Raw genomic sequence first — 13,761 nt, forward strand, 5'->3', positions numbered from 1 at the left:
CGAACTCAGCACCGCCTTCCTAACCTGCAATCTTCTTCCTGACCTCTCCGCCCCCACCCCACTCTGGCCTATCACCCTCACCTTGACCTCCTTCCACCTATCGCATTTCCAACGCCCCTCCCCCTAGTCCCTCCTCCCTACCTTTTATCTTAGCCTGCTGGACACACTTTCCTCATTCCTGAAGAAGGGCTTATGCCCGAAATGTCGAATCTTCTGCTCCTTGGATGCTGCCTGACCTGCTGCGCTTTTCCAGCAACACATTTTCAGCTCTGAGGGTAGAATTGAACCTGGGTCCCTGACATTGTGAGGCAATAGTGCTAACAACTGAACCACCATGCTACCCCGATTTTGTAACACATAATTTCATTTTATATTACACAATTTCAACAGATAATTTCTGAGGAGTGACAACCCCAGTCTCAGGCAGATTGTCACTCCATTCAGTCATTTTTAATGTTAAGAGAGACTTTGGCATTTGTTACAGGAAATTACAATCAGGACTCTTTCAGACATAAGGAACCATTCTTCCATTCTGACAGTTCCCTTCTAGCACTGAACAACCAAATGGCCTTTTCTCACAGCAACCAGTTGCTGTATTCTGAAAATGTCAAGGTCTAGAAACACAAGGTTGCAGGAAAAGTATGATGGGTCTCGGGGGGATTGTTGAGGGTCAAGGGCCAATAGTGTGGGTGGTACAACAGGAAACAGTGGAAGTGTCAGGTCTGGCTGTGGGACAGGGGAAGGGGGTGAAGTGGAGGTAGTGTGGCAGGTTCCGAGACGGGATGTGAAGGGGACGAGGAGGGAAGTGTGATTGGGTCTGGAGTGGAGGTCAGCTTAGGGAGGGATACGGGGGGATTTGGGTCTAGAGACAGGACAGGAGGTCAATCCCATGGGAGAATGAGGGGGAGGTCACTTGCATGCATGATGCAGGAGATGGTGTGGGCTCCCAGGTGGGTACCATTGTCAGGTCAGTGCCTGGATAATGCTGGGAAGTGGGGGCTTGGGGTCAGTTTAATAGTTACTCAGAAGTTAGGCAAAGCTTTTAATAGCCTGATATTTCCTGGGTAACTATTCACCAAAGTGCAGAAACCCTTTGAATTCTCCATCTATTAAAAGGAGACTTTTGGAGGGTTCCAGGTACTAGGGAATTGCCCAGCAGAAAATTCAGTTTCCCTGGCAATCCCTTTACAGTCAGCTATGAGGGGAATTCTGCAGAGAGCTGAAGCACAATTCCTATGTCTGCTTCAGAAATGATTGCCCGGCCTTTAGAAAATCTGAGCCTGTGGTTTGCCTGTGCTCTACAAGCGAACGATTTGTTTAGACACATCTGTGAAATGCAGCTTAATTTATTTGAGTTTCTTCAGGAACATAAATCTTCCTCCAGGCACAATTTGTTTAGTGTCTTAAGCTTTTAAAAAATACTTTATTCTATTCTCCTGCACCCCTGCCCCCATCCAAGCCACCATTCCTCAAAGTTCTCCTTTCTCCTGCCATGATACCTAAACCCAAAGATCTGTCTTCATGTCTTAGCTTGGTCAGGTTGTGAGGCTTTATAACTGTCTAGGGCATTGCAGTCAGGCCTGAAGCCTGTCCATATGTGTACAGACCAACAAAAACTACAGGGTGAAGATCAGCCACAGTATCCCTGGCCAACCTCTCCCTCCTTCAGATAGTCTGAAGGAGTTGATGTTAATTAAGATAGTCTGGTAAGATCATTAGTTCAGCATGGATGAACCACTGAATCTGAGACTTCCTGATCTGTGTCAAGTTTATGTCTCAATTTACGAATATTGCCCATTGATGAAAACGTAGAAGCGTCAATGAACTTTTATGTGAAAATAATATATCTTCATTCCTGTCCATTGATTGTTTTGCCTACTCATTCTATTCGTGAATTGTTGGCTCAATTCACAAACTGTGAGCTTTGAGCATATGTCTGATCCAAGCTTGAGTAAATCATCTGGGCTGGCTTAGGGAGCACTTCATTGTGAGATACACTGACTTACAGAGCAGACATCAAATCAAGACCAAACACAAAAGGCCCTGTGTTACTATTTGAAGAAAATAATTGACTTTTTCTGATTTCCTGGCCAGCCATGTTCCCTTGAAAAACACAACAATAAGCAGATTATTCAGTCATCTGTCTTCAATGGGAACATGTACATAAATTGGCTGGAATGCTTGTATGCACAATAACAGAAACAACAACAATAATTGTCCTTCAGAAATTTAATATATTGGCTACACAGCACTTTGGGATGCTCTAAAGGTGTCATAAATTATACAATAAATTCAATTTCTTTCTTTCCTGCAGTTTGCTTGAAATGCCTCAATACACTTAGGATTTCAGAATAATAGCTATAATACAGTGTTACCAGAAAGGTAGATTATAATGTTCATCTTATAAAAGGGGCACTGATTGAACAATACTGTTGTTCATTGCTTTTGCCCATTTTAAAATGCTGCCAGCAATTGCTGTGATTATTGGTACAATAAATCATGGATTCTTGTAATGGTGCATCTAAACTGTAGTTGGCCTTTGAGAATATCACAAAGAATTCATGAGGTCAATTTCTTTCCTCGCTAACTACTGTCGTGGCACAGTGGGTTCTTATATAAAAATTCTACAATGACGAATATGATTTCTTAGGGGAGCTGATGATGTCTTTCAGAGGTTTGTATTACTGGAAGCGTGTCAGTATCCATCAAGTATCACTGGGAGTGTGTCAGCATCTGGAGAAATTCACTGGTGGTTTGTCAATACCTGGAGCTAGTCATTGGATGGTGTGTCAATATCTGGAGTGTGTCACAGGGACTGTGTCAATATCTGGAATGTTTCACTGGTAATATGTCAGCAGAGAAAGTTGTGAATTGGGATGGCAGAAGCTGACATAATTATTAAAAATTGCTTCTTCCACTTGATTACAATCTGTTCCCTCCTGTTCAGGATCCATTTCAAACTGTCCAAAGTAAGGGCCTACCTTTAGCCAGTATTTTGCTCTGAAGTATGGGATGCTGTGGAATGCTTCTACGCATGGGAACCAGGCATACTGAGCCACTCCTTCGGATAAGTCAATGACCCTGGTCTTGCACATCTGCAGGAAAGTACGATTGCATTAATTTCTATACCGGTAATTTGAAATTAATAGCACCTGCGATGCACAACAAAGATGCTGAGTGTATTTAACTTGTGCGTCGTGGAAAATACTCATGCTGTGCCAAATTATGCACAGACAAAGCAAACCTAAATCATAAAACAATTACAAACTATTAACTGATATTCCTGCAGGAGCAGTTTTGTCATTTTTAAGCTTCCCGTAACATTTATGAGCAGTGTTCCTGTGCTTTGTTCTCTTCCTGATGCCGTGCAAACCATATTTTGAAGTGTGCATCATAAAATGTATGCATTCTTGGATACTTCAGAAAAATCCATCATAAGAACTTATATTGCAGCTTTATTATAACAAAACTTTCCAAGGTTCTGCAAATGTACTGACTGGGAGGGCAAAAGTGGCACAAAACCTCACTACCTTTAAAAAGTATATGTTTTGCACTTGAAATTTAATAACATTCATGGCTATAAGCCAAATGCTAAAATGTGGGATTGGTGTAGATAGGTCAGCACAGATTTGATGGGCCAAATGGCCTCTTATATGCTGTGTGACTCTGTAACATAAATATATTAGCATTGTACTCTGTCAGATGTGCCAGCATATGTGCGGAAAGAAACGAAGGGTGCAATATCACTGCCTCCATCCCCTTTGATCCAGGTAGCAGCAAGTGGAGACAATTAGGTATGTGGCCTTGGAAAGAGACCCACTCTCCTCTCACTAACTTACCTGTTCTGTGGTGGGCAAGAAAATCTACTGGAAACTACCTGAACTCACCAGGAATTAAGGTCTTTATATGGTCAATTAACAGCCACTTAAGAGCCTTAGTTCACCATCTTCCCAGATATCTGCATTTTCCCAGTCGACGAGAAAAGTGGCTGCATTCTCAACTGAGAATCCAGAGTTAACGTACCCATTATTTTAGGGGAGGAGGGAACCTCCATTTGCCTCAGTCTGGAACTAGCCAAAGCAATATAGGAAGGAGCAAGCTAGATGGTCTCTAAAAGACACCCACGTTGCCTCAGACCTCCTTCAGATCAGGACACTCTCTCCACGAGAAGGAAAAGTAAAAGATCTAGCTTCTTGCTTTTTCATTCCCTGAAGAATAATCATTGGCGGGTGGTCTTTGGCATTCAGAAAGTTGCCAACCTTTGATTCACCAAATAGCTTCCCAGTCAGCTCTTAACAAACTTATTAGTGCATGATGCAACAAGTTTTCTCAACAGTGAAGGTGGCGAGTAAGTAAGCACCAAACACATCCGTCCCCTACTTGTCTCAAAAAGGGAAAATCAAGATCAAATTAAAGCTATGAACTTGAAAGAAGAAGAGTTGATTTCAAGCATTGCTCTGTTTCTCTCCACAGCTGCTGTCAGGCATGCAAACTATTTCTCACACTTTATGTTTATATTTCATAATTCTGCTTTCCAGTAGCAAATCATGATTTACTCAAGTTTGAGTTGGACCGAAGGATCAGTTTCCATGCTGTATGACTCTCTGACTCTATTTATGAATATTTAGAACCTCGCAGACTAGAAAATATAGAAATACAAGATTTGTATTTATAGGGCACTTCCTACACCCATGGATATTTTACAATCAATAAATTCAATATTTCAAAGTATTCTTGCCTTTTTTTCCAAGAAAAATGCTGCAGTCTACTTCTATGATTCTACAATCAATTAATATCATAAATAGTCAAATCATATCTGTGAGTTTTGATTGCAGGGTAATTGTTTTCCAAGACTATTGAAAGAACTTTGATCAACCCATCTTTAGTGACACCCATTATATATCCATTCTTTCAAGGACATCCACTTCTTATTGAAGTGGATTCAAGGACATCCACTTCTTAAAGACATCAAATTGCCTGCCCTGTTCAAGATACCACTGGTATTTGCAAGAAGTTTGCACAAATGCTACTGTTTTGAACATTTCTTATGTGAATTAGGGATGATATTCCTTAATGCGAATCAGTATGGCAGTATCATAGCCCAAAAGGTTTAACTGAGGCTCAGTCATTGCTTATCGAAAACTTTTCTCATACATAAAAAGTATCTGAGCTGCTGTATGGAGAAATTACGGCACACTTCAGGTTCCATTCATTCTCCAACACTCTGCAAACTTGGCAGATCCAAAACCTGCAGCTTAAGATATGACGTGCTCACTGACCTTTATTGGGCGGTTAAGAAAAAGCTCAACTTTAAAATTTTCATCCTTGTTTTCAAATTCTTCTATGGCTAAACCCTTCCCTATCTACTCCGGTCTTCGAACCTTTGAGATATCTGTAGTCCTGCAAATTTGACCGCTTGAGCATTCCCAGTTTTAATGGGACTGTGACTTCAGTTGCAAAGATCCCAAAAGCACTGGAGATCCAGTACGAATCCTGCCAGCCAGGATGTCTTGAGAAACCATTTTATTTGCCAATAATTCATTTTCTTATCAAAAAGTGGATGCTCAGAACTGTAATGACTAGCGGTATGGTATTTTCTTGGGAAGTCTCTAATCTGTGAGGTTTCTGAGTTGTGTTTGAAATGAGTCCAACTTTAATCGAGTCTCATTTGAATGTTGTGTAAACCAAACCTATTTTACCCACTGTGTAAATGAGAATTTTTTTGCTTGTGGATTGTGTTAAAGATTGTGCTGGCCAGAGCAGAAATTAACATTACGCTTTAAACTACTTGGACCTCAGAGGAAGCTACTGGTTTTTGTGTTTGATTTATTTTCCTTTGTTGTTTGGCAAAGCTACACTTGAAAAGTGGATGTGCATCCCAACAAAACAGATACTGCCTATTTAGAGATTGAATTTATCTCAACACCTCCCACCATGGGCAGTGTTGTTCTTGGTTGGGGTGTGGGGATTCAGAGTGGGGGGTGGGGGGGGTGAGCCTTGTCATGCAAATCACAACTTATTTTGGCTTTTTAGAGAGAAAAAATCCTGGAATTCTTTGTCTTTTGCAAATGCCTTGAACAGCTCGGTTTTAAGAAAACAACTCACATTGACAGAACACATTATACTACAGCGCTCTGCAATTCAAACACTGAGGATGACCTGTCCTTTCCTGTTCATTTCCAGACAATGATTAAAGGCAATTACCACCCAGGGATAAAGAAGTAGGAGGCGATTCTGTCCTTTTAAGTCCTGCATTCTCACTACTCGCCTGAACAGACACAGCCTTGAATTAATTCCCTTACAATTTACTACACACTTAGATCGAATCAAAAATACATTGATATGACTAAAGTACTTTTCTCATCCCCTGGTGGTGAGATGGAACTGCCTTATATAGTTCTGTCATTCTTTTGAAAAAAAAAGGAGGGAATTGTCAAATACCATGCAAAAAAAAATCTTTCCGACCGGTTAGAGTTGCGATAAAATAGACATTTTTAATGCTAGTCATAAAACATGAATAGTGAGTCGGAAGGTCGGGTGAGTCTGAGCACAACAGTACCCAGTCACTGACCTTAGCCTCTACGAGTAGCAGTAACAGAAAAAGCAGGGTGGAGGCAATTGCACATAAAGTAAATCACAGTCTAACTTGATGGGTGACAGGCCTAAGTGAATATGTTGCAAGTGAGGTATTAAAAATGTACTTTTGTACAAGGAGACAGTTATTCAGTTTCACCAACAATCTAAACTAGCATTCACAATATACTTGATTGTTTTTTCATCTTAGTAAGCTTTTACATTTCCCCACTGGTATTCAGCCACCCAGAAGCAGTGAATTCTTTTATAACCAAACGTGCACGCTTTCTTGTTACGTGGTGACACAGTGGGAACTAATAAATTCCTCTTAAAGAGAACTGTCAAATCCAAGCCTTTTCTTGAGTCTTGTGCCTTTTATTGATCCAAAGAACTTTATTTTAGATTCTGGGTGTAACATTAAATTATAAGCACTTTCTCAGCTCTTGGAAGAAGATGCCTGGGAATCATGTGATTTGTATCTTGTAGCAAGGTGTGTGACTTAATGAGAGTTCCATAAGCCTGTGTCAAATAGAACACAACACAGTCTGCAGCGAAACATAATCACAGCCTTGTACTGAAGGTGGGGTTGAATGGGGTCAATAATTGGATTTTAAACCATGGGGGTTCCCTTTCTTCTTTTGATGAAAAATGGGTGAATGCCCGTATTTCTTCCGAATTAATGACTGCCTAATGAAATCAGATTGCCAGAAATCATATGTTAAAAAAGTTGCATGTTCCCATGATTTCATTAGCAGATCATTCATTATGCAGCCGACTAGTCGTTCTCCCGCTTTTCCTCAAATAAAGGATTTTATTCTGCTATTATATATTTGCTAAAAGAGTGTGAAGGCAAAGTTTGATTGTTTAAAAATGTGTGAGACACACAAGGAATACTCATTAGCTGTTCAGAAACACAGTCTGAGCAAGGAGTTATAAATTACAAAAACAAAAATTGAATGATTTAAAATTATTGTCTGATTTGCAAGATAGATTTAAATCTTTAAATCATCTTCATGTGTTTGCTATTTTAAAACAAAGAGGTACAAGAGTGATTTGGCATCACTTTCGAAATTATATTTTCCCCTTGAGTTTCTTTTCAAATTCATTTCCATATCTTGAAATCTATCAAACATTAGTGGTTCTCAAAAATCATTTAACAAAAAAAAATTGCTTTTCTTACACACATTTAAGAATGATAACTTTGGGCTGTTTGATTTGTAAAGCAGAAAATGATTTATAAAAATTTTAAATCAGAATTCCTATCCGATACTGTGAGTAATCCAACTTTAAAGGAATGAAAATTACTTGGAACAAATATGGTTGCATTGGATGATGAAGGTTCATAAATCATATAAAAAATGTATTCAAAAGCTTTTGAAATATCTCCATAGTGTCAAAAAGAACTGGTTTAACTTAATAGAAACGTTCACAATGATGAACAATTTATCCTGGTGTCGTGACCAGTTTTATAACTATGACCTGTGCCTATAGCAATGTTTTATTTAAACCAGCACAAAACATTTCAGTGATATTATTTGTGCTGAACATAATTTTCATTTAAAATTCTACAATCACTTGCACTGACTATTCTGTATTTGGGAGGAATTCAACCAGGACATTTTGTCTCAAATTTTCACAATATTTGAACATCCCTGTTGATTTGTTAAATCCCTTGGCTTTCACCTGGACTCTGGGGTACTTATAATGATCCCAGTGAGAGTGGGTTGATCAGAATTCTTTTTGTCAATAGAATTCTGTATTTATTGATCTATTTTGTCAGTTTTTTCTATTGTTTTCTCCGAATATAACACATTTTCTCAACCGCTTTCATTTGTTAGATCACTGTCTTCTAGTAATTAACACTTGGAGTCTGTCAATATTTGCAGAGGATTCCTTCACAGACTTGTTTGAAAACCACTGAGTTAATCTTGTTTTAGGTGTTTGCATTAACACTTGACCTTGGCTGATTTTTAAGTGCAGTACTGACGGAGTGCTACCATGTTAGATGTTGTGCCTTTGGCTGAAATATAACACAAAATGTCTGTATTTCTCGAGTGGAAATAAAAAGAGTGGAAATAGAAAATGCAAAATCCTAGGAACAGTCAACAGGACATTATCTGTGGAAAGGGAAGGTTTTAGAGTTAGGCAGGAATGCGCAATTGAAGTTACCATCAGATGATCATATTGAGTGTTGGACCAGGCTTAATGGGCTGAATGGCCTACTTACACAACTTGCATGCTTGCACAAACAGAGTTACATTTAGAGTTGGACATCATTTCTTCCAGCTTCCACAGTGTTTTTGTTTTTAATTCTGTGGTTTCCTGTTGTCCAGATCAGCAATATGTTCTCAACGACATTGCTAAAACAGTTAATATGTTCAGCTGACTCATGTTTCTCTTGCACATCCTGCACACCTAGATATCATATATTGTAAATTAGATTAGATTAGATTAGATTACAGTGTGGAAACAGACCCTTCGGCCCAACAAGTCCACACCCACCCGCCGAAGCGAAACCCTACATTTGCCCCTTACCTAACACTACGGGCAATTTAGCATGGCCAATTCACCAGACCTGCACATCTTCGGACTGTGGGAGGAAACCGGAGCACCTGGAGGAAACCCACGCAGACACGGGGAGAACGTGCAAACTCCACACAGTCAGTCGCCTGAGGCGGGAATTGAACCCGGGTCTCTGGCGCTGTGAAGCAGCAGTGCTAACCACTGTGCCACCGTGCCGCCAAAATTCTCTCATTTGGTTGCCAACAGAGGTCAGCTAGATCACTGTGGATTTAAAACAATTTTCTAATAAAACGTCATGCACCACAGAGAAGAGTAGAAAAGTTCTTTCAGTTTCTTGGCCAAAGTGGAGCTTTGTTATGATTGATGTGTTGGACAATGAATAATAATCGTCTTACAGAGAAGGGGGGAGTTGAAGGCGAGAGGTCATACGATGCCATATATCCTGCCAGAGTTGGCAACACTATTCCATAAATTGTTTAAAAGGCATCAACAGTGATGGAGCCATTGGCACTGAAAAGGCAGGGAGATGGAGGTGGATGAGATCAGGTCTGCTGCATACAGTACAAGGAGATGTGATGTGACATCGTTATAAGAAGAAGGATGAAAATTCGCAGAGACATTCTTCCCTCATAACCAGCTTAAATTTGACAAGAATATATAAGGTGAAAAGCGGGACATCTGAACAATTGTTTAAGAAAACTACACCACTTAATGAAGAACCATGACTGTCCCAGTAAAACTGAGTCCACTTATCACTCGATATAAGGTACTTTGGAATGTCCTAAAGTTACTATATGAATGCTAGTGCTTTCTTTCTTTTTACAGTTTTCTCCAGCAGTTATCTCATTCACATAAAATTACTTTGCCCACTACCAGAATTAACGAAACCCTTATTTGTAACTTTGTGCCATACAGTTTAAAAGATGGGGCACATCACGGAACATGATCGTTTGAAGGAACATGCTTATTTTCATTGAATTGCAAATCTTGTTTATTACACTGACTGAAATGAATTATCTTGAAGTTTTATTTTTCTCCGAAGTCAGCAATGAGCTTTTTTTTCAGAAGCCTACATTCTGCCCGGTGAAGCTTTACGCAGGGGGACTGTTGTCACACTGCTGGCACAGCCCATTCAAGCCACTATACGGAGCAATGTGTCTCAATCCTAAAACCCTATATTCTAATGTAAATTTGCCAGTGTGCTCCATTAATGGCCACCCAGGGTTGTCAGAGACCAAAGTAAACTGATTACAATTAGACACTATTCAGGTCCTAACTCTTTCATGTGAAAAATTATTTGATCAAAACAGCTCAGATTGGGAGCCCTTCACTTGTGATGGCAGACTACTTTGTTATGCATTAGTTAATGACAGCTGAGTAGTATGGGAAAGCAAGCTCTAAAAATACACAAATATCTTGCTAACTACTGCTGTTGTGCTGCCAGGCCATCCTTAAAGATGTATTGTTGTCTGTAGCTGACAATAAATGAAAATTCAAATCGCAAGAGACATAAAAATTGAGTAATCAGGTTTTGTTAGATGTTAATGCCTTGGAAACCACAAATGACTTCAAAGTCTTTTATGAAATAAAAGGAGATACTTAAGGACTCTAAAGCTGCAAACCCACATTTTCCTATCCAACAGTAATTTTTTTTTCTCTCTCAGAGGCCACTTGCAGTTAACCGCCGCCTGATAATTGCCCTTGTTTGTATTGATTTTCTCTCACCGACACCTCAGTAAGAAGGACCCCAGCTTCAAGTGCATAGCAGGGCTGCATTTAACCTCTGTCACTGCACACATCTGCAGGAGATGATTAAAACCAAAGTGTTCACTGTTTACAGACAGCTGAGCAGCAAACGTGCGGTCTCTTCCAGCGTCTGCCTGAACCCAACTCCTCTTCACGTTTTCGAAGGACTTTTCAACTCTTTCCCGCTCTATTGGTACATTTTGTCAGATATCATAGAGTCATACAGCAAGCAAACAGACCCTTCGGTCCAACCCATCCATGACAACAGATATCCTAAATTGATCTCATCCCATTTGCCAGCATTTAGACCAAATTCCTCTATAACCTTCCTATTCATGTACCCATCCAAATGCCTTTTAAATATTTCTGAAAGGGTGCAACCAGCCTGCAACAGCAGCTTGGTCTCTGAGCAAACTATCAACCTTACAATTTTCAACACATAAAAGGGAAATCCACCGAAAAGGCATCAGTTGTGCGCCTCTGAAGTTTGCCAGTTTGCAACTTGGCCATGATAGAAACATCATTTGTCATTATTTGCTTAAAACGTTTAATGCGCCAACCATATTTTGTTGAGGTAGGTGTTGGCTGACGGAGAATGGCAGAGATGAAGGATGTTCTCTGAATCCTAAACTTACTTCTTGGTGATGGAGGAGTTGACACAGTGCTAAATGGGTTAAGATTGGTGCCTGCAGGATCATGGGTCCTACTTGTGAGGGTGGCAAACAAAAATGGGGACCACACTGTCCATTCTGTGCTCATAGCTGAGCTTTCATTTGGAAAGACTCATGGTGGAAAGTTTGCGGGCAGAAATACAAAAACAATTTTCAGGTTCTGTTGTGCAGCACAATTGCTTTAAGGCAAAATTATGATTGTCAAAAGCAAGCAACTGGCTTTATGTGAAAATATGAACATTTTAGACAGTGAAGGCTCAAATTAAAATATCATAAATTTCTCTTTCATTTCCCTCACTCATTGTCAATGAGCATCATTATTCCTTTTTCCCATTGAATTTGCCAACACCAATCACTTCCTCAAACCGTTCTATAATTTCACAGCCTTGTCCCTGAATTAAACTAGTTGCTGGTCTCTTTGTTCAGTTACTGAATGTAAGTGAGGCAAATATAGAGTCGCAACAGCTTCAATACTTTGAGTATAAGCAGTTCCATGACATAAACATGCCCATTAGAGCATTATTAATATAGCTGGCTAGCACACTTATAACTGCATAAATTGCTCTGGGAGCACAGACAAATGCAAGTAAGAATTACACACAATTCTTAACAGATGCATTGGTTTGAAGTGTAGCTACTCTGTCTTATGATTCATCGTGAATGTGACACTTTACTTGTTTAGTTAAATGTTTTACTCTCCCTTTTGTATAGCAAAAGCTTTAATATTGTGTAAGTTCAGCTAGGTTTTGCAAACGTTTTTTGAAAAATATCTGCTCAGGATTGAATAATTCATTGCTTATGAATCTGTGAATAGTCTTGTCCTAGACGTATCATTCATACTGTGAATTGCATGATTTAGCTTGTTGCATTTTGTTTCTTTTTAAGATCTACTCTGGGTTAAGGAGTAAATTAGACCGTGATAGTCAGCCAAACAGACCAGAAAGAATCTGCTCGGAGAAAGTGAGGACTGTAGATGCTGGACATCAGAATCAAAAAGCGTGATGCTGGAAAAGCACAGCCGGTTAGGTAACATCCGAGAAGCAGGAGAATTGACATTTCAAGCATCAACTCTTCATGAGGAATCTGTGTCAAGTTGTAGTCTCATTTGGGATACCTCACAACAACTGGAGTAGTGGTTGGTTTACTGCAGTTGGCCTAACCAAGAATAGGTTAGGAGAGGAACATCTAACTGGGATTTCCATACCTGGTCTCACAGTCAAGTGAGACCTGCTGCAATCTTTGCCTTATGAAATTTAGATCAACTTTGTGTGTGAACACTTTCATAGCTGGATAGCCGACCAATATGTACAGCCTAGATTCTTGCATTTTGGATTTGATTGACATCATATCCACAAATGTTCGCTCTCTTCACCTCTGATGATCAGTAGCATCTCTCCACTCTGGAGGCTCCCTGCCTCTCTTCCTGATGAAGGGCTTTTGCCCGAAACGTCGATTTTCCTGCTCCTTGGATGCTGCCTGACCTGCTGTGCTTTTCCAGCACCACTCTGATCTAAACTCTGATTTCCAGCATCTGCAGTCCTCACTTTTGCCTAGTAGCAACAATATGTACCATTTACAAGATGCACTGTTGAAGTTCAGCAAGGCCCCTTAGGTAGCACTTTCCAAACTTGTGAGTATGATAATCTGGAAGAACAAGGGAAGCAGATACTTTGGAACAGCATCACTTGCAAGTTCCCCTTGAAGCCACACACTATCCTGACTTGGAAAAGCATTACATTCCATAGGTGTTGCTGGGTCAAAATTCTGGAACTCACTCCTGACCAGCATTGTGGGTCAAACTACACTAAATGCAGTGGTAGAAGAATGCAGCTCAGCAAAATGTCCTGGAAGCCAAAAAAAAATGATCGGCAATAAATGCTTGGCCAGCCACCAAAACGGCGACTATCCATGAATAAATAAAAAACAGACAGTCAAGATGGTTCACTTTTGCACTGGATGCCTTGAGGAAAAATGCAGAGAAAATTGTGAAGGTTTGGGCCAGGGAATCACTTAGATTTTTTCCCTTCTCTGTCTGATATCTATATCTCCAACTTGTATGTTTATCATCTTTAGTGCCTGAACTATGGTGCTTAAAAATGTGTTGCTGGAAAAGTGCAGCAGGTCAGGCAGCATCAAAGGAACAGGAGAATCGACGTTTCGGGCATAAGCCCTTCTTCAGGAATGAGGAAGGTGTGCCAAGCAGACTAAGATAAAAGGTAGGGAGGAGGGACTTGGGGGAGGGGCGTTG

At 40.1% G+C, this 13,761-nt stretch overlaps 1 protein-coding gene across 3 annotated transcripts in view; it reads right to left on the reverse strand.

The window, feature by feature from the left end:
- LOC122564761 (pappalysin-1-like) overlaps positions 1-13,761 on the reverse strand; it is a 326,083-nt gene that overhangs the window by 172,984 nt on the left and 139,338 nt on the right. For all 3 annotated transcript variants that reach the window (XM_043719939.1, XM_043719938.1, XM_043719937.1), the window contains exon 11: positions 2,982-3,095. In XM_043719939.1, the coding sequence (XP_043575874.1) occupies positions 2,982-3,095 (114 nt within the window). The remainder of the gene's footprint in view (positions 1-2,981; positions 3,096-13,761) is intronic.

Source organism: Chiloscyllium plagiosum, chromosome 30 (assembly GCF_004010195.1).
Source record: "Chiloscyllium plagiosum isolate BGI_BamShark_2017 chromosome 30, ASM401019v2, whole genome shotgun sequence".
NCBI lineage: Eukaryota > Metazoa > Chordata > Chondrichthyes > Orectolobiformes > Hemiscylliidae > Chiloscyllium > Chiloscyllium plagiosum.